General features: G+C 35.0%; 3 protein-coding genes across 3 annotated transcripts; 1 reads left to right on the top strand and 2 right to left on the bottom strand.

Moving 5' to 3' along the window:
- On the bottom strand, positions 1-8,030 carry LOC113234648 (WD repeat-containing protein 61-like). The gene is made up of 7 exons (XM_026470050.1): positions 7,912-8,030; positions 7,715-7,803; positions 6,574-6,722; positions 6,010-6,245; positions 3,617-3,804; positions 1,571-1,739; positions 1-111 (listed from the first exon to the last, which is right to left on the bottom strand). The coding sequence occupies exons 1-7, from the start codon at positions 7,927-7,929 to the stop codon at positions 10-12; spliced, it is 951 nt and encodes a 316-aa protein (XP_026325835.1). The 5' UTR covers positions 7,930-8,030; the 3' UTR covers positions 1-9.
- Positions 8,031-8,486: 456 nt separating this feature from the next.
- Positions 8,487-13,070, bottom strand: LOC113234647 (WD repeat-containing protein 61-like). The gene is made up of 7 exons (XM_026470049.1): positions 12,934-13,070; positions 12,723-12,847; positions 10,944-11,110; positions 10,516-10,751; positions 9,147-9,334; positions 8,795-8,966; positions 8,487-8,611 (listed from the first exon to the last, which is right to left on the bottom strand). Exons 1-7 carry the CDS (start codon positions 12,949-12,951, stop codon positions 8,522-8,524), a joined length of 996 nt encoding a protein of 331 aa, XP_026325834.1. The 5' UTR covers positions 12,952-13,070; the 3' UTR covers positions 8,487-8,521.
- Positions 13,071-17,224: 4,154 nt separating this feature from the next.
- On the top strand, positions 17,225-19,221 carry LOC113234810. The gene is made up of 4 exons (XM_026470302.1): positions 17,225-17,416; positions 17,508-17,795; positions 18,771-18,914; positions 19,081-19,221. The coding sequence occupies exons 1-4, from the start codon at positions 17,329-17,331 to the stop codon at positions 19,143-19,145; spliced, it is 585 nt and encodes a 194-aa protein (XP_026326087.1). The 5' UTR covers positions 17,225-17,328; the 3' UTR covers positions 19,146-19,221.
- The last annotated feature ends 2,132 nt before the right edge of the window (positions 19,222-21,353 follow it).

Raw genomic sequence — 21,353 nt, forward strand, 5'->3', positions numbered from 1 at the left:
AGAAATAGTTTATTTCTTAGGTAACAATGGACATTCATAAATAATAATACTCTTATCTTTAGATACCGATAGTAATTTATTGCCTTCTGCATTGAATTGTACTCCCCATACCTGAAATTAAATAAACACATTGTAATCGAAAACTGTAATTATACGAAACACATTAAAAGTTGCAATCTTTTGATTTTGTAGGGCTTTGTTTAAAAGTTGTACAAAAAACAAAAAAATGCGAACATATTTCAGTTAAAAATATAATTTTAAATCATAACAAATTTTTTGTTTCACCTTACACCTTTTAGTCAATTTTGTCTGCTTAAATTGTTTTTTTATCATATATAGTCACGAAGATCGGGAAGAAATTTTGGACAGTTAAAAGTTACCACGTTAACGTTTTAAAAAAGCATTTTTTTACTGGCATGAGTTATAGTTTCCTCATTTCTGAATTATGTATTAATTTTTTCAATTAATTTCATTTCTCCTACTTCTGTTACCCCGTAAAAACGTACCCACGTTACAAGTATTCCCTGCCCTGGGTAGTGGGATGAATTGTGCAACTGTTAAAGGCGACACAAACTCGTATAATAATGAATATTTAGTCGCACTGCGCAGCACTAATCGGCTTTAAGCAGGGAGACTACGATGGATGCGAATCTTTTGTCATTTCATTTACGTTAATAATTTTAATATAATAAAATCCATGAAATTGAAAACAGTGAAAATAAGCGGTTAAAAAGTACTTAATTTCGTTCCGTTGACTTATGATAAAATGTATCATCATTTTCTTATCCCTAGATTTGTCTTAAACCTCAGGATAAAATCTTTTGTTCGTGGACTGTTGATGAGTTTTTGTAATCCCTCCTCAAAACACCGTAACGTTATCTTCAATGTTAGGTGGGTCTTCAAGGGATAATACACATATCGCACATGACGACTAACATAGTATTATCTCAAACATTGTGTTATACTATATTTTATCTCAAAAATTTTACATGTACGTCATTCGTATACGATTTAATTTGAAAGTGACAGGAAAACACTAATTAAATCGAATGTGAAAATAACGCAATTTTTGAGATATAATCTCAGTGCAGAGTACTAAAAAACCGACCTCAAAAGTCATTCATCTCCTAGTTTACCGCCCTTAGAGGTGGAATATTTTCTTCAAATTTAAATGGGACCACTGAGGTAGCCTCTTTTCAAAAAAAAAAGAATCATCAAAATCGGTTCACCGTAGTTATTGGGTTACATACGTACAAAAAAAACAGTCCAATTGAGAACTTCCTCCTTTTTATTAAATCGGTTAAAAATATAACACAGTTGTCATGTGCGTTATGTATATACGAAAAAGTCACGCTTGTTTATAAATGCTATAAATATCAACTACGGACCTGTACTAGCTACGGTCCTGACTTACATTTTAACATTATTTCGTCTTATAAGCTTATCGTTTCTGAGTGCCTACTTTCGATCTGGCATCATCAATATTTTTTACACATGTGAAATGACGTGAGTAGGTTGGTATAGTACAAAAAAACACTACTAAAATAAAACTTAATTCATTTCAACTCACTGTATCGCTATGTTCTTTGAAAGCATGGTGTAATTTCAACCCCACAGCGAGTAAGACATTCACAGAGCCGTCGGCAGCCCCCGTCGCCACGCGCGTCCCGTCGGCCGACACGCATGCCGTTAACGCCCAGCATTTGTGGTCAAATCTGTTTTGTAGGCTTCCGCTTTCACTGATGACAATGAATGATAAGAAAACATCATTGTAACAAAACAAATTAATACCTTTAAAATACAGTAATTACATACCAGCTAGTTAACCGGAGCGACTGCTTCAACGGGAGCTACAAATATTCCATATAACCGCTACGAAAAGGATAGTTGTGATTTGTGATGACATTTTTTAAGAATAGACATTACTGCTCCTTGAGTATCTACATAGTCGCGTCGTCAACTAGCTGCTTTTCGATAATTCACTAAGTGTTCGCAGGTACTACATAATTTAATCAGGCCCACTTGTTTCCTTCGTCTGTCAACTTGAAACTGCAAAAGATTTGGATCCATACCCCGAAAAATTTTTATTCATTCGCATAAAGTGATTAATTTCTTTCTTCTTTGGACTAGGCCAGAGGTCGGCAACCTGCGGTTCGTGAGCTGCATGCGGCTCTTTCGATGTGACGTTGCGGCTCTCTAGTTCCATACGCAAATATTAAATAATTTATTAAGAAAACCTATGAAAATCGTGAAACGGATGTATGAGTGAGTAGGCATTAGTTCTATCTATCAGTCACTTGTACTCGCGTCTCCCGTGTGTAGTTATATTATTTAATTATTATAATTTTTTAGTATCATACTTTCATTTGTTGTGAAAAAAATACTATGTATAAATAAATAGACATTATTTATTATTTTCAAGTTTTTTTTTATTTTAAATCATAATCAAATACCTTCATATAAGCAAGTATTATAATATTGTAAAGAAAAATTTTAGCGACTCTTTAAAAACAGTGAAATTTTGTAAATTTTAATGTTTGGCTCTTCCAACTCAATGCTCCCGATCCTAGACTAGACTAGACGAACAATTTGCCGTATTATTTCTTCCCCAATGATATAACCCGCATATTTTTAAGGTAAGAGAAAATAATCGTTTTCGAAACGAACGGGGTACCATGCCCACATTTTCATTTTCCATCAGATAACCTATCGTAACAAATTCACCTTTCGCCGTTCAGTACAACACATATGGAGCGACAAAAGACAAGTCTCGAGATAGGATGAATAAATGTAGTTCTTTATTGTATTAGATATTCGGCGGCCTCTGGGGTTGAGTGGCTTGCCCACCGGTTTTCATGGTGTCGCCATCTCTGAGGTCCCAGGTTCGATAACCGGCCGGGTCAGAGTAGAAAAGTAACTTTTCTATATTGTCTCGGGTCAGGGTGTTTGTGGTACCGTCGTTGTTTCCGATTTCCTTAACACAAGTTCTTTAGCTACGTACTTTGGGATCAGAGCAACGTATATGTTGTTCCAAAGAGAATTTTTCTTAAAAAATGATAATCAACACGTTATCGTATTGGTCTCAATCCGATTGTAACCAAATATATTTAATACTTTATTTAGGGTGATGGTACAAAATGATCGACATTTTAAGGGAAGTGTGTCTTTAAATTTGAAATAACTACATATATCAATAGTGATTAGTTACTTGATAGATATAATCCTCAAGAAAGATTAAGCTGTAGTACGTTTCATAAAAAAGCTATTATAATTATTACTAAAAAAAATCTAAACTAGAATTTCACTATACCTCTAGTAATGAACACCAAAAATCCACTAATTAACTAATCAGTAATCGACACTCACCAATAATGAACACCCAGGACCTACTTAATTGACTTTACCAAGAAAAAGCGTGTTATTAGGATAAAAAATTTGTCTTAAATCTTATTAAAAATGAATTTAAAAAAAAAGATGTACTATAATGGTTCTTGTTACTGACGCTACCACCTTATTACAATATTATTAACTTCCCAGTTCAGTGGGTCCTAAAACGATTTTATTAGCCTGAAATACATATATCCAAATAAATAAAAGCTAATAAAATAATACTTACACATCATAAACGTTTACATTGCCGTCATTAGAAGCAGTAACAATAAATTTAGAGTTTGGTGTAAAAGTAATTCCTCGGACGGGTTTGGTATGGGCCTCTATGGTATGAAGTAACTTCCCTTGGTGCACGTCGAAGATGCTTACAGCGCCATCTACCGAGCCGCTAGCGATGAAACTATGGTCGGGACTCTAGGAAAAACATATTACATTTTTTCCAGCAGACTATGCTTACTAGATGTCTCCTATTGTTCTAAGGTAAGAACCATAATAAATAAGACATATTTATTATTCTTCTTCGCAATTACATCATATTTGTTACGTTAAAATTATTGTGCTTGGTATCTTTAAGTGTTTAAAATTATTGTTAGTATCGTAATAAATAATTATTTTAATAAAGTAACTTATGATTTCGGTTATTAAAATTTTGATGTTTAGATTTTGATTTAGTTTGTTTTAGATTTGCTTTTAAATAAAACCTCTATATAATTATTTTGCTATATTTGTTTTTATGGAAAGTAATTCCGCACTACTATCTACGTAAACTTTACATTTTTGTGGATTTGTTTGAAAAAGTTCTATTCATTACGATAACTTGAAGATGATTTTTTGTTTAGCTATAACTAGGGTTTGTCATAAATGTCATAACTATTAAGTATTTTTTTCCCTTTTTATTTATTTATTTCATGGCACATGACACATCCATATAATACCCTAAAGAGTAACGTACATACAATATATTATAACAATGTATTTATTTATTTACACGTATGGACTGCGACGTGTGGCGCAACTTCGGTGTCGCAACCGGCCTCGGAAACGTCGATAGACAACACCCATCGGCCAAAACTCTTTCTTCATGAAGGTCGACAGATGTAGAGCTGGTACTCTCACCACAGATGAATTAAAATTCACATTGTGACGGGATTCCAACCGCTCGACCCTCAGGGTAGCATTGGCTTTCACCCGTATATACTACACAATATCCGTACCTAGACTTTGTGGAGTAATGTCGCGACACGTATAACAACGTCGTCAGTACCGCTGGCGGAAATAGATGATTAGGGCCAGTCGGGGCGGTGCCACTAAGATTACGGCTGGTGTACTTCTTTTTCCGTTCCACCTTTTTGAAACCATCCTCGTCGCACTGCAGCTTGATTTTGATCGCCTCTCCCGATCGGAAACTGCCGAGTCGAGGCATAAATATTGCGGATGGGTTACCCGATCGGATCGATTCCGTGTTGAAGTAAAATCAGGGCCCTGGTCAACTCGTTTCGGTGGTACTGACGACGCAGCTACAGAAATGAGTTCTCGTTTCTTTTTCTTCCCTTTGGTTGATTGTGGGTTGTCATTGTGCAGCAATGGGTTGACTCACAGCGGCAACAGCAGCGAATCACGTCACGGGTTCAACGCATTTACGCGTGAGCTCTCCGCCGGAACAGGAAAACGGGGTGTGTGGCGTGGGGAAACGCACGCGATGACAGCGAGTTGGTGACGCATGGGCCGACCCAAAACGGCCGATATATGCCTTTTGCGCCTCGTGACGAGTATTCACGTTGCAGACCTCGGGTGACCTACTTAACGAAGTCGCACTACTCAGTAACACGACTTGGGCACGCAACTCACTGATGGTGATGTCCGAGGCCTCCAATTTATGCTGAATTTCAGCAAGCCTTGCTTTTAGGGACGCGACGTCCTTTAACAGCCTGGTGACAACGACGTGGTCGAACGTGATAGGGAGCAGCTTGTGCAGCTTCTGCGCCACGAGAGTAAGCACGGCGTTTGGGTCAATCTCCTTTAATAGTGTAATTATGACCTGGAGGCACTTCGCTCCTCCATCCCTCAGAGGAGATGGCAACTGCTCAACCTTACCGAGAGTACGGAAACGCAGCCCTTTGCCACTGCAAATCTCTTCGTCCTTAAAGTTTGACTTACAGATCTGCACGATGCTGACCTCGTCGATAGTGTCAATGGCGTGTTGAATGAACGCCATCAGTTGATTAGCTATGAGTTGTTGAGAACAGAGTCGACCGCGAGTCGCGAAATTATTATAATTCCTACTGAGTAGTGTAAGCACGTCCGAGCGCGCACCGCACTACATTCTTATCTCAATAATAAACGCTCTATTCCTTAGTTAACGCGTCGACCGTGTGATCTAAAATTTTTAAAAATTAACGCTAATGTTAGCCGATATATTGAAAATGCTTACATGACCATGCGGCGAACAACCAATGAAAGGAGCCAGTAAATTGTAATATTTTTTTTAAGTAGGATGCACAAAAATTTATATCCCAAATTTTTAGATTTTATTTTTAGAACCCAAATCTGCATTGTCTAAAATTAATAGCAACAATTCTATTTTCGACTAATACAAGAATCATAATATATTCCACTTACCCAAGCAACACTCAGTGCAAACTTGCCCCTGGTATCCAAAACACGATCTGTCGTACCTTTCTCAATACCATATACAATCAACTTCCCAGTATGACTACCTGAGACCACCTGGACACCATCTGGTGAAAATGCCACCTTCCAAACATCTGTAGGGCCTGCTGACACCTCATGAACTTTACGCCCAGATGGTAGGTCCCATATTATGAGAGTACAATCAAGTGATGTACTTGCTAGAGCTGAAATGGTAACAGTAACTTTATTTAACACAAGAATAATTATGTGAAATCTTAACTTAATTTAAAATGTGTTTGTCAACATGAGACGAAAAGACCTAAGAGAAAATAGTCTAAGAAAGCTGGGATATTTAGAAGTAAAAAAATATAATAGATATATTAAATTCAAACAATATACATGCTCATAGAATATCAGAAAACTTTTCAAAGGGCCTTCTTAATATAGCAAACATGGTACAGACAGCAGTTACGTTTTCAGGCTGTAAATTGCCAGTGTGAAAACAATAAACAAATACAATATTTTAAGAATTATTTTAACAAAGATACTTACTATGACCATCAGGGCTAATAGCAACGGAAACAACAGCCATTGTATGCTCTTGTAATGTGTGTACAGATTCCAATTTGCTATTTTCCAGCTTCCATACTTTAATAAGACCATCTAGCCCACCTGTCACTATGTAATCTGTTTTGGATGCTCTGGAGACAAACATATTTTGTTAAATCAACCTGTTATTTTATATCAAACACAGGGATTTCCTGTGATATGAGCACCAGAGTATCAAAACTCTAGGGCTAATGTTTATGCACACTGGGTCAAATATTGAGAGAACCAACATTGCCTTCCTTTTTGTACTAATTTAGGAAAAAAATGTCATAAGACTTTCAATAGGTACCTACTTTGGTACACTGATACAAGGTCTTTTGGCACATATATTAATTTATGTTACTATATTACATACTTCAATTTAAAACAACAGAATCTTACAACAAGTAGAACAAGTATTTTTCAGCACAGTAAATTTTACATAATTTAATATAAAAATAATACAAATAAATTAACATTACAATGCTTAGGCAGTGTAAAGTTACACAACTTGAACAATTACATGAGAAAGGTACCCTGTCTTTTAAACTGGGCATGTGCATAGACAGTTTTACAAGACTTACAATAAGTATGTGACCAAAACTATGGGTGTAGGTGTCAATGAAGTTTGTGTAGAAATTTGTGCTATGTCAAATAAAAACAATTTATTTGTATGATCAAGTAAGTATGTAGTATGTGAAAAGATATAAAGGATTGTGATGTAAATGTGGAGTGGTACTGCATGTATGAGGTATAGCGTATGTGCTTTATGGCGCATCCACACATGCCCGGCGGCATGGCCGGCGGCCGTGCCGCCGGCATTTGCCGCATCTCAGCCGCGACACGCGCGGCTTTTGGTTGCCGGCGGCAGTTTGCTTGCGGCTTCGATACGGAGTGGTAGTGTAGTCGTATTCATATATAACATAATTTAACAACACTACTGCGAAAATTGCAACCGCATCTGTAGGCCGCCGGTAAAGCCGGCGGCCTGCATTCAGCGGCAAGGCGGTCTGAAACCCGGCGGCATGTGTGGATGCGCCATGAGGAGTACTAGAGAGAGTGTAAGTAGGCGTATAGGTACAGTTACTGTCAAAAACATACTTACTTTGAATCTCCTGCTGCATTTGCATTGCCCCACGCGCAACAGTAAATGGGGTCATCGTGTGCATTCTCTTTCTTTATTAATATTGAATACTGAAATGTTTATACGATACTTTAACACAAAATAAACAAACGCCCGGCCGTACGGAGGTATTATTAAATATTTATTTTTATGCATTAGGATAAGGGTATGATACTTGCCACAGCTGCTGCAGGCATTGTGCTTTACTTGTATACAAAATGCCTAAAGACTATCAAATTTAATAAGTATCAGTAATAACAAATCAGGGAGGAATTTCACACAAAAACATATGGATGGTTGACAGTATGAAACAGCTAGCTTTTGACAAATGTACTTACGTTCGGAAATTAAATTAATACAATGGTCCTTACACCATAAGTCTACACATTGGGCCGCGTTTGATATTATACATAAAAATAAAAACCAAAAATGTCCGACAGATGCCTTTTTTACTAATAAAATTTTTGAACTATGGCATGCGTATTAAAGCTTTCATTGGTCAATGCTTTCATTGCAATAATGATAGATTCATTGCAAATATATTTTACGGTTTTGAGAATAGCCATTTTGCAAATAACTATTCTTAAGCAAATACCCTTTTCTCACAATATTATGAAATTTTAAAAACGGAAAAGACCTTTATGATGCTGAATGAAACGGGTTAGTTTCATTACCGATTACTGCTTCAAGATTGTAAATACAAAACTACTGTACATACTTAAAATACTTTATTTATGTTATTTAAAATATATACATACATAGGTGTGTACTTAGTTGCAACTACGTAAGTTATAATGGGCAGTCATAGACGTTTATACTCTTGTCTTCTGAAACTGATACAATTTTATTACTTTCAGCATTGAATTTGACGCCCCAAACCTGAAACAATTGAAAAATTACATACTGTCTCACTTCCCTGAGCAACTTGCATGGCCAAAAGGTATACAAAAAGTTGATTCCTGTGAACGAGTGGAAAATGCACCATGTACCTATTGTTTTTATTTAGAACATAATATTTACAAACTGAAAAGCAAGTAAATTAAATGAATATATTTTTGGCACCTGATCATTGTGTTCTTTAAACACATTTTGACACTGCATTCCATCCAGATCCCAAACACGTACAGTGCGATCCGCACTGCTAGATACAAATCTTTTACCGTCGGGAGAAAATGCCACAGAAAGCACCCAGGACGCGTGACCAGAAAGAGTACCCGCTAAGTTTGCATGAACACTGAAAAATAAACAATTGTTTTGAAACTTTATCATAAGTCAACAACTCATTGTGATATCACTTTCATATAATATGATTAAAACAGTTTATACATAATATATTTCACATTTTCTTGTTTTAATTCCATGATATATATTCTATCATATAATTTTTTTTAAAGGTTAAGTTGTAATTACTAACACATCATAAAGCTTCATATGTCCATCATCAGATGCGGTAAGCAACAACTGCGAGTCTGGCGAAAAGCAGAGACTGCGTATTGGCATAGCATGACCTTCTAATGTGTGAACCAGCTTGCCTTGAGCTACGTCGAAAATGTTGATAATCCCGTCAAGAGCTCCACTTGCTATGTATTTGCCATCTGGACTCTACCATAAAGTAATAAAAATAGGATAGATAAAAATAGCAAACATACAACACAAAATGAGGCTAACATTTGCATTCTATTAAACCTTTATTCAGTGTTTAAAGAATGTAAATGTTAGTTAACTCACAATACTGTAAATAAACTTATTATATAGGAAATGAAACTATTTTTCCGGATTTAAATAGCGTATATTTGTTTTTCAAACAAACCGACGTTTCATGAACAAGTCAAACAAACAAGTCTGCAGTCTACAAGCATGTCATGGATAAACCTACACATTTAGTGAAGTTTGACAAACCTCAGGTCCTTGCAAAAGATGTCCGTTATCTACCCAGGATGCTGCGAGAGGCCATTGAAATTAAAAAACATCCTAATTTCAACAGGGAAGATGGTTTCTCTATACCACCAGTTTGGGATCCAGTATTTCCTCTAATGAAAAATCCCAAACAGACATAAGACAGCAGTACTAATTAATATGTTTTAGTTTATTCTAATTTCTATTATTAATTAATAATAAATTGAACTTAATAAAAATTCATGCAATAAAATAATTTGTAAAACTTAATGTAGTGTAAATTGGAATGTTTTCTATAATGAAAAAATTGGTGGTTTGCATTAATATTAGACATAACTGGTTGAAGACTGTACCACCTCAGTCAACCGTGACCATGGGACCTGCAAGGGCCCGAAACTTCAGTTTGTTTGAAAAAACAAATATACGCAATTTAAATCTGGAAAAATAGTTTCATTTCCTATGTGTAACAATTGCGAAAACCTAAGAACTCGATAAACTTATTACACTTAACAACTCTGTAGTTAGGTACCTTCTCCCGCCAACCTACTTTGCAAAACGGCTCGGCTCAGAAGACTCTAGAAGCTTGTCTCACTATAATGAAAAAACTTTGTATAAAAATTCTACAATTTTAATATGTTTTAAATATTTATAATTAAAATTCAATTATTTATTACTTGTAGCAGAGACGTCTCATCATTGTCATGTTGTCATTTCATTCTTTCACTGGAAAGGCTAAAAAAACGAAATTGTTTGGGACCATATTGTGGTAAATTCAATTCCCAGTTCCTATGGCAATGCTTGTGCTATCAGGTAACCAACTTTAAAATTTGAAAACAAGAAGTGTAAAATGTAATTCATCTCCCTTTACTTATTAATTTTCTACTTACGTAAGCAACACTCAAAGTGAATTTCCCTCTAGTGTCCAAAGTCTGTTCCTGTTTACCAGTCTCAACTGAAAATATCAGTATTTTGCCCGCATTGCTGCCAGAGATCACATGTTTACCATCAGGGGAAAAGTCTAGTGTCCATACATCCGTGGCCCCAGTTTCCATTGTTTTTAATTTATCCCCCGTTGCTATGTCCCAAATGATCAATGAAGAGTCTTGTGAACTGCTGGCTAAAGCTTTAAACATAATAATGTAAGATTTAAAGTTACATTCTTTCTTTAGTGATTCCCTAAGTGAAATTTAAGTAATTTTGTATAAGCCAAAGAACTAATTATTATTGTTTCTAATAGACATATTATGACATTGCATAAATGAAGTACTATAATTATTGATTTATTTGTTTTGTAGTTACAAGTACAAAAACTCACTTTTGCCATCAGGGCTGACAGCAACAGAAATAACACCAAGAGAGTGCCCTTCCAATTGGTGTTTCATTTCTAGTCGACCATTATCCAGTTGCCACACTTTTATCAAATCATCTAAACCTCCAGTGATTATGTAGTTCTCTGAGCTCTCTTCTGTATTATTTGATTCTCTGAAATAGTTAGGATGTGCGATGAGTGGATTTTGTACTGAAAGATATATAAACTATTTATATAATATAAAAAAATTGCAGTAAAGTTGAGCATTATGTGAAACATACTAAGTTCAATTCTCAAAGGAAAAATTTAGATATGAGCTTTTCTAAATAATTTATACTTTTCTAGTTTTGGTTTAGTAACTAGTACAGTCAGTATCACAATTATTGAAGCATTAAGGATCGTATTCTAGAACTCTACTCAAAGCTCAAGTAAGGATTGCACTGGAAACACAAGCACTGGAAATACGACCCTAATGGCAGGGACTTGAGTATGATTTCGAGTGCTTTGAATCATACTCAAGTCCTGACTTGAGCATTGAGTAGAGTTCTGGAATACGACCCTAAGAGTGTTCATTGGTTCATTGTTATTTTTGTATGAAACTTAAAATTACCTACAGCAATTGAAAATGTTCTATAAAATCATTAAGTATGACAAGGTTGAATTTGATTAAATGTTCTCATATTTTATACGTCTTTTGAGTGCTGAGATTAATTTCACAACTTAATTTGATAATTTTATTGATGCAAAGATCGAATACAAACAAAATTCCTTCAATTTGACTGGACCCAAAATAATGTTTGTCAAAATCTTAATTATAGTTTGAAGAATTAGGTTGGCTAAAATTAATATGTCAAAAATAAAAAAATTGAGAATTGCCTGTAAAAAAAGAAAAGCCTGACTGAAATATCTGTGGACTTAAAATAATACAACCTGAAACTTTTGATATGGTTAGCATGAAAATATTTCAGGGTATTTTTTAAATTAGATAGAAAAACAATAACAAAATAGATATATGACCGACCAATAGAAGACCGCCGACATCAACCCGCCTGACTGTATCGCCGGGTCGACGGGCCTGATGTGTAGAAAGCTGTACTATTACAGAATGGGCGAGAGAGTGGTAACGTTACATGAAAAGTAACTGAGAGTCGTATTCTAGAACTCTACTCAATGCTCAAGTCAGGATTTGAGTATGGTTTAAAGCACTCGAAATGATACTCAAGTACCTGCCATTAGAGTCGTATTTCCAGTGCTTGTGTTTCCATTGCAATCCTGACTTGAGCATTGAGTAGAGTTCTAGAATACGACCCTTAGGGTCGTATTCTAGAACTCTACTCAATGCGACCCTAAGGGTCGTATTCTAGAACTCTATTCAATGCTCAAGTCAGGATTTGAGATGGTTTAAAGCACTCGAAATCATATTCAAGTCCCTGCCATTAGGGTCGTATTTCCAGTGCTTGTGTTTCCAGTGCAATCCTGACTTGAGCATTGAGTAGAGTTCTAGAATACGACCCTAAGATAGGGTCTATAGATATTTTTGAAGTTTTAAATGCAAACAAAAATCCTAAAAATAAGGTACAGATGGCACCACATCAAGCTACACATTGACGGATTTAATTCACTGCACAGGTGACGATATTCCAAGAAAAGTGTACGATGTGCACTGTACATACTGTTGATAAATACTAGAAAACTGTTTTGAACTTGTGAAAAATTGTTTAGAACAATTTGAGATAAATTGTTCTAAACAATTATGAAATATGTTTATGAGGTTATGTTACTGACTGCATATTTTCTTCATTATCTTCTGTATTTTCCACATCATTTGGCGTTTCTTTATTTATTTTACTCCAACCACAGCACCAAATCGCATCTTCGTGAGCGTTCTCCTTTTTCAATTGTAAATAATACTAAAAACAAAACAAATTGCGGTAGATTTTTTAAAATATTCCCGGTTTAAGTTAACTCTGCACAAACTTGTAAATGGCATTCATACCAACGTTGTAATTGACATCGTTAATATTTGATACCGTAAATAACAAATTATTATTCGGGTCAATACAATATCAATCTAGAAAATATTTTAAACAGAGTTCGACCACTGAACTGTTTTCCATCCTCTAAGCCAAACCGGGACCAAACCAACTGCGACCACAGACTTTTTTTTTGTTTTTTTTATTCAAAAAGGACAGCTTAGGTCAAAGACCATACTGTCTCGTCTTCAGAGGTGAATTTCTGACTTTACGAAAGACACTACTTTTATCAGTGAGCATAAATAATACTAGAGACGCAATGTCCTGCAAACAATTATACCGCATTTACACTATCGTACTGGCTACACACGAACGTTTTGTCGAAACATTCGTGTCGAGTGGTTGAAACGCGTTCTCACATTCGTGCGAGTGCCGATGCGAATAGCGACGCGATACACGACACGCATGTGTAAACGGTCAGTTCGCTATTCGCATCGCGACTCGCATCGCCACCCGTTGTGCGAGATTAGGCACTAGGCTTGTATAGTTCATGAACTACGAACTATTAGGAATATATTCCCTATACTGACCGACATGAACTAGTTCGTCTTGCACGGTTTTAATAGTTCATCGTTATTTTTAGTTCAGTACGAACTAGGAACTGTCTGCATTGATAGTTCACCTGTCTTTTGTACAGTAGGAACGGTGTGAGCGGGACCAAAAGTGATCTTTCACTACTTTTAGTACAAGTTCGAGTGGGATGCACGATTGAACGTTCCCAGCTCGTTCTTAAGTCTCTAATACGTATCTACATTATATACATATACAAGCTTGCAAAAAAGTAATATTTTTTGGTAGATATCTGTATGTATAATATCAACCTACGTGTACCAGTATATGAAATAGTTGTACCTAAATATTGATTTTTAAATATACCATTCTAACTAAAATACTTCTTTTGTAAAAAAAACGGATATTTAGTTAGAATAACAGTCTTTAAACGCGATGACATTACAATTTAAATTTCGAATAGGTTGACTTGGGACATTTTTTTCGTGGTTTTTATATTAGACCCGTCGTCCATTTATTTGTAAGTCAATGCTTTAAACCTATAAAATGTGAAGGAAAATCAAATAGTACCGATTCCATACAAATTGTATTTTTAAATATTTAGCACAGTGTAGTATTGACCTCTGTTGCTATCTTGTCCCAGATAAATGACAAAGCACCAGATCCAGACAGTATAACAAATGAACAAATGAAGAGCAACCTCCCAGGTACGGTCAAGAGTCTAACTAAGTTATACAACTCCATACTCGAATCTGAATTTATCTCCTCACAATGGATAAACAGTACCATCATACTCATACACAAGAAAGGAGACAAAGGAGACATGAATAACTACCGTTCCATAAGTCTGATGTCGAATGTATACAAAATATTTTCTAAAATCATACTAAACCAAATCGCGAAAAGGCTAGATGAAGAGCAACCCAAAGAAGGTTTCAGGTCGGGCTTCTCCACCGTAGACCATATGCACGCCATCAACAAGTTATTGCGAAATCACAAGAATATGGGTACCCACTATACATAGGGTTCATAGACTACAATAAAACTTTCGATTCTATAAACCACAATCACATCTGGATAGCACTACAAAAGCAGAGTATTGAAAAGAAATACATAAGAGTCATAAAGAACATGTACCCTAACAGCACAGCACAGGTGAAATTAGAATATCTGGGAAAACCATTTCAGATACAGAAAGGAGTCCGACAAGGTGACCCACTCTCGCCATTTCTTCTCAGCGGTCCTTGAGAATATCTTCAGAAACCTCGAATGGAATGATAGAGGCATAAACATAAACGGTGAAAGACATAACAATCTAAGGTTTGCAGACGACTTAGTAATATTTTTCCACGATCCTGTTTCCCTACAATACATGAATACAATGCACCTAAAATCGAAGAAGTAGGCTTAACTATTAATGAAGCAAAAACCAAAGTAATGACAAACATATCTGAAAAGCCTCTAACTGTAGATGGAGAGTACATTGAATATGTAGGATCCTACATTTATCTGGGCCAATTAGTGTCATTTAGTCATCAAACTGAGCAAGAACTAGAAAGAAGAGTTACCAACTCTTGGAACCAATATTGGTCACTCAAAGACGTTTTTAAGAACAAGCGCTATCCAATAGCAGCAAAAAGAAAGGTCTTTAACATCTGCATCCTCCCACTTTTGACCTATGGATTCCAATCGTGGGCATTGGCTTGTAAACACCATCAGAAACTCACAACCTGTCAAAGAGTCAAACCTGTCAAAGAGGAATGGAGAGAAGTACGCTGGGATTCTCTCTAAGAGACAAAAAGAGAGCTACAGCCATACGAAATTAATTGCCAAAATAAATTGGAGGATGTCACCACAAAAAGCAAAACACTAAAGTGGAAGTGGACTGGCCACATGTACAGGGAAAGAATAGATAAGTGGACAAGAAAGGTAACAGAATGGTTACCAAGAGAAAACGCCAAAAGGAAAAGAGGTCGTCCCTATAACAGATGGTCCGACGACTTTAAAAAAAATAGCTTCTATGGACTAGGCTGACAAGGGACAGAGTCAAATGGATAGAGCTGGGGGAGACCTATGCGTCTTCAGGATGCGCTGATGTTATAGTTTAAGAGTCGTATTCTAGAACTCTACTCAATGCTCAAAGCACTAGAAATCATACTCAAGTCCTTGCCATTATGGTCGTATTTCCAGTACTTGAAATCATACTCAAGTCAGCTCAAATCCTGACTTGAGCATTGAGTAGAGTTCTGGAATACGATCCTAAGTAATTTATGAATATAATTATATGTCAGTATAGAATAGGTTAATAAATAAATAGAAAAACTATTGACCTCATAATATTCGAAGTCCGTAGTAGTTCATGTGAATAAAATTACTAGTTTGGAGCGTTCGTTCAATTTCCGAGTAAGGACAAGACGAACTAACTAACTAAGGAACTAGATGAACTAAATGAACTAGAAGATCGACCTAGTTCAGTTGACCGATTGAACTAACTAGGATCGCTCCCGCTAAGGACCGATCAGGCACAAGTCTATTAGGCACGAGTGGCGACGCGAAGTTAGATACGTACGAGTAGCGATGCGAAGTTACAGTTATTCGCAGTGTTGCCACTGTAGCCAGTTTTTATATATAGAGATTTAATCAGATTTACGAAATTATTATCAACTTTTAGTAAGAAAAGTAAAAAATTGGAAAAAAGCGAAAATAAAGATTAACCTTCAATATCACAAGATGATAATGGTTTGATTGATATTGATGATAATTATTTTTTCGATTTATAATATGTAAATTTAGTTTTTTTTTTAGTATATTTTAGTTTTCACAAATGCAGTGAGCATAAATAAATATAATATCATTGCATACATGCCAGTCCTTTACATCTAACTAAACTTTTCAATAATAATGTAATATGCCCAAAGCATAGTCGTTCTGTTTATTTTTCGGTTCTGTACTTGACGAAATCATTAATAAGATGACACTTTCGTTTAATCTATGAATACGATCTAGACGGTTTGACTATGCTACGCTATACTATTTTTAAGCGCGTTGAAGTGAATCGATTAAAAACATCGCTAGATCGTATGTAATTGAATTATTTATCGTATCGTATGCAATTGAATAAAAATTTAACCGTAATCCTCATCATCAAGCCACAAGATAAACTGTCAAATAGAAAGGAATGCACGATTTTATGCTTTGAACCGATTCGTATCAATCGATCGTAATGGATCTTATGCTTCTGAATTGATCCACAGATCGGGTCGTGTACTCTTGAATAGATCTCATAAAAATAATTTTAAAATTAATTTCAATAAAATAAACATTAAACAGCCTTGTTGACTTCAGTCAGTTACGACTTTCCTTTATAGTTATACTAGCCAGTGGATAAGATATTTGGCAAAGAAGCAGCGAAAAAATGAAAGACTCATTGTGCTTAGACGTTGCTAAACTGCTTTCAAGAAAAGCATGTTAAAAGTATATTGATAAAATAGGGGTTTAGAAAGTGATAATTTTGTTTAAATTATGAATACGATCTATATGATTCGATTCGCCTCAATGTTTTATCGATCGAAAAATTGCATTGAAATTAACAAAGCATATCAAGCTTAACATTTTGTACTTTAGACCGTTCTGTAAGCGGCATAGAGTTGGATTTAAGTCTTACGTGTCAAGCTTGACGTGCTCTTGACCCTGTTCACTTGAATTGATCTTCGTAAAATCGAATCGTAGGTAGTGTGCATCCCTACTGTCAAAACAACAATAACGGCTGCGATTGTTCAAAGATCCCTCAATCCCAGTGGAAAAATATACGTGTAGCCTTCGTTTGTAATTAAAATTTGGTTGCAAATATGTCTGAAGGGCTGTTTTCAATTTTTGGCGATCGATTCGTAACACAGGCTGTGCAAAATGTGATCCGGCAGCCACTATCTAATAACGGTAAAGTTCCACCATACGCAATTTTTGTTAAGAGCCTATTGTATCAATTACGTATATTATGTCTTATTTTTAACTTTATATTTTCCTATAGAAAATATTGGCAAAACCGTTAAATCGGTTTCTACCGGTCCTGTAAAGCCTAATGAGCCAGTAAAAAAGGCGGGAGAAATTAAGAAATCTTTTCTCTCGAAGAAGGGTACTGCGTTACGTGATATCCAAACTCCACAAAAACCTCTAACTCCTAGATCAAAGAACATTGAAACGTCAGCAAAGAAGATGTTTTGTTCTCCTTTCATTTATAGTGACGAAAATGAGAATAATGAAAATATCCAGAAGCATTTGGAGGAAATGGAATTCACAAAGCATACATATAAATGTAGTAAGTTCAGTCTCTATTTGTTTTTTTATTTCATATAATACCTATGTAGTCGATTCATAATGAACAGTTATCAAATTTTAAAATTAATTACTATTATATAGGTGGGTACTTGATATAAATTTCTTAAAAAGTAGATTCTGTAGGAAATCCTATGTGTGATAATCGCGAAAATGTAAGAACTCGATAAGTAGATTCTATTTTTTGTATATAATATTATATACATATATAAGAACATTCCTCCTGAGTGTTTATTAACTTCATCCACCAATGCAATTATTAGTAGTCCCTCTTGTCAAATAAAATATTACTAATGTACCCTTTACTCCATTTCACTTATTATTAGTATTCAAATTGGTAGTGTTGGAAATATTTCACTAAAATCATAGCGAATAATACATTATTGATGGAATGAAATGTTACGTAATGTCTGCTTTATTGTGTAACTGTACAAGTTACAAATGTACTACATTTTTAAAGATGCTGCAGAGCCTTGAACACCACTGTAAAGTTCCTAGCTTATCCATATTCTACAGGATATATTGTGTAGAGTGTGCGAAGGAATTGAATGACCTAATTATGCCTTCCCCTTTCCATCATAGGGGTTACTAGACGTAGGCTGGGGTTCCATCCCTGTGTTGTGAATAATCCTAGGATTTGCAGGAAGCATTACACTTCCACATCAATGTGGCGAACAGCTAAGGAGTAGAATTCCTTGCCTACAGACTTATTCCCCAATCGCTATAAATTGCGCCTATTTAAGATGAGAGTGAATAGGCATTATTTAGGTGTGCATGCTAGATTGTCGACCTAATTGTCCCTTACCATCAGGTGAGATGGAGTAGCAATGTGCATTTATTTTTTATAAAAACAAAATAAAAAATTAAAGTCATACTATAGTTAAACAACTATTATATTATATTATTCTGTGCATGTTATAATTACCTCTAATTCAATATTACATATATCTGATTACAGATAATTACCACTTGGACATAATGGATTTCTTATTTGAAGAGCCAAAAGTACTAGAGCACTCATCTCCACCAAATACACCAACTCCTAAGGCTTCCAATCACATATTGGAACGAAATGATTCTTTTGATGATGATTTCTTTGAAGGTACACCCTTGTTATTTTAATGAATATATTTTCTTTTGTTTCTATGATACTAATCAAGGACACTCAGTCAACATATTAATTGAACAAAATTTGGAGAGATGTGTACACACACAGTACTAGGTTGTTTAAAAAATTCACATATTGAATTTCTGAATGTTTTTTGCAGATGACCTGGCAGACAATGGTTACCCTGCTCTATTTGAAGATGACGATCTTCCAGAACTCTACTAAACCAAACCTAATGACTAGAATTCCGATTTGAACAGTTATTAATTAATAACTTATGCTTATAGGCCTGCCAGAATCTCAAAAATACAATTTTTTCTAAGTTAATTAAATAGTGATTTAGTATTGGTTATACTACCAATTTCGTTTGGATTAATCAGAGCTCTTTGAAAAGTCTTAGTTTTATGTTAACTTACATTATGACTAACAAAGACAAGATTGTATTTGTATATACTACATCAAAATATGTGACATGCATCACGTTATGAAAATGTGTGACAAAACAAAGATGACTTTGTACCCACCACGTACCACACGATTTTGCCGCAAAGCAGTTGTTGTAGAACGTCACTGTTATAAAACTACGATAAAATTATATAATGCGTGATGGAGGATATAAAATCAATCTTAAGGTATTTTTAAAAAATGCGATAAATAATTATCCTACTCTTAATAGGATGTAATTATGAGTCGTAAAGAACTGATTCATCATCACTGGTTCATTGCATCTATCATGCAATTAAGTGATGGTATTTGAGGGAGTTGTTTAGTTTAGAATTTAGCTAAATTAAAGAATAATGTGCATTGACTTACAAATAAATGGACGACGGGTCTTATACAAAAACCACGAAAAAAATGTCCCAAGTCAACCTATTTAAACGTAGTGACATGTAAAGGAATATGAAAAAGCTAAAACATTGAATTTAAATTGTAATGTCATCGCAGTACTGTCTAATTTTGCTTGCTTCGCTGTCAGTCAAACAAACGAAGACTAAAGCGTGAATGACGCTCTGTATACGATTTTAACGCCCTATAAGTTCGGACACTTTAGTGCGGAGCCGACGTCCATATAATTGTAAGTCAATGATAATGTGGCATTATTATTTTTTATTAAATATATGCTACAAATTATTGCCTCGAAAAATAATATACTTTAGCCATTTAAAAACTACACTTGAACAAAAACTTATATTTTGGAATGTTTAGAAAATAAATAATAAAAATAAATTTTGTACGCATTGATGATGAAATAGCACAATAGTCCATACTAAGAAAACGTTCATACTATATGTAAATTAACTCCCTCAATTCCAATCACTGGTAGGCAATTTAATTATAGACAAACTTATTTTGTTCACTGAATAAAGACAATCTTAATAATAAAATTATTTTTTGTTCTCTTTGTTGCCATGAACAAGTTACAGGGCGTTCTGCCTTTTTAGCTTCTCAAAGATAACCGTCAGGATGGCTGGTCGCCTATGGCGCCTGGTTATGAGTGTATATTCAAGAAGTGCTACCTTTGATATATTCTGAGAATTTTAAAAAAATGGCTGGTTGCCACTTTGTTCGGCATGAAGGGAGCAGATTTTCCAGAAGTATGTATTGCCAATAATTGCTACCTATTTGCTACTTTCACGAATTAAAGGTACCTATACGCTATAAAAGTGCCAACGCCTGCCCTTTATATTGTGGCAATAAAGCACTAAAAAGTTTTGCTTTTCGTAGATATAGAGATTGCGTAGATGTAGATAAGAAGCGTATTCTTTTAATTCGTGAAAGTGCCAAATAATAACTAATAATATACCTCGCCTCACAAATTTTTATTTATATATTTTAGTATTCTATCTCCCCTTAAACCTCCTCTACTATTTATTCCATTTAAATATATTGAACAAAATAACATACGTCTAAAACATTTATCATGTGCCCAGCATGGTTTTATGTTTTTGCTTACTAAGTAAGTAGTTATCTTCTTCTTTTAAATGTTATGGCTCCATCGAAATAATCAATGACTTTGCCAATGTCAAGTACAAATAACTATGTACGGTAGTTTAATATTATTATAAAAATTATACAAAAAAAATGGCGATTTCGCCAATGTCCTGTGAGAATATCAGTAATATCAGTTAGTCAAATAACCTCGTATTTTGTCTTTGTCCATAGGATGATACAATCATAGATTTATCGAAATCTATGGATACAACCAATCGTCGTCGCTTTAGTGCGTTCCTGGCTTAGAGGATGGAAAAAAATAAAAGAAAGGAGCTGCCCTAAGTACAGAATCAACGTGCATATTACCAAAATTTGAAAGTTACAAATGGCGGATTTCTTTAGTGTTGTACCATAATCTATCGATAAGTCATTATCGACATGCAAATGTATGGCTTGAATTTTTGTTTCTTTAGTTTACTGTAACCAAAGTATGCCTAAACA

The sequence above is a fragment of the Hyposmocoma kahamanoa genome, unplaced genomic scaffold, assembly GCF_003589595.1.
Source record: "Hyposmocoma kahamanoa isolate Upper Pololo Valley unplaced genomic scaffold, ASM358959v1 86, whole genome shotgun sequence".
Lineage (NCBI taxonomy): Eukaryota > Metazoa > Arthropoda > Insecta > Lepidoptera > Cosmopterigidae > Hyposmocoma > Hyposmocoma kahamanoa.

Coding starts and splice junctions, on each gene's coding strand:
- LOC113234648 (XM_026470050.1), bottom strand. Junction 6,246..6,573: donor TATTAGCCCTGATGGTCATA/GTAAGTATCTTT, acceptor TTACCATTTCAG/CTCTAGCAAGTACATCACTT. Junction 3,805..6,009: donor TTGCACTGAGTGTTGCTTGG/GTAAGTGGAATA, acceptor TGTTTTTCCTAG/AGTCCCGACCATAGTTTCAT.
- LOC113234647 (XM_026470049.1), bottom strand. Junction 11,111..12,722: donor GATAATGAAGAAAATATGCA/GTCAGTAACATA, acceptor TAACTATTTCAG/AGAATCAAATAATACAGAAG. Junction 8,967..9,146: donor CATATGAAGCTTTATGATGT/GTTAGTAATTAC, acceptor TTTATTTTTCAG/TGTTCATGCAAACTTAGCGG.
- LOC113234810 (XM_026470302.1), top strand. CDS start 17,329: ATGTCTGAAGGGCTGTTTTCAATTTTTGGCGATCGATTCGTAACACAG. Junction 17,417..17,507: donor GCAGCCACTATCTAATAACG/GTAAAGTTCCAC, acceptor ATTTTCCTATAG/AAAATATTGGCAAAACCGTT. Junction 18,915..19,080: donor TGATGATGATTTCTTTGAAG/GTACACCCTTGT, acceptor TGTTTTTTGCAG/ATGACCTGGCAGACAATGGT.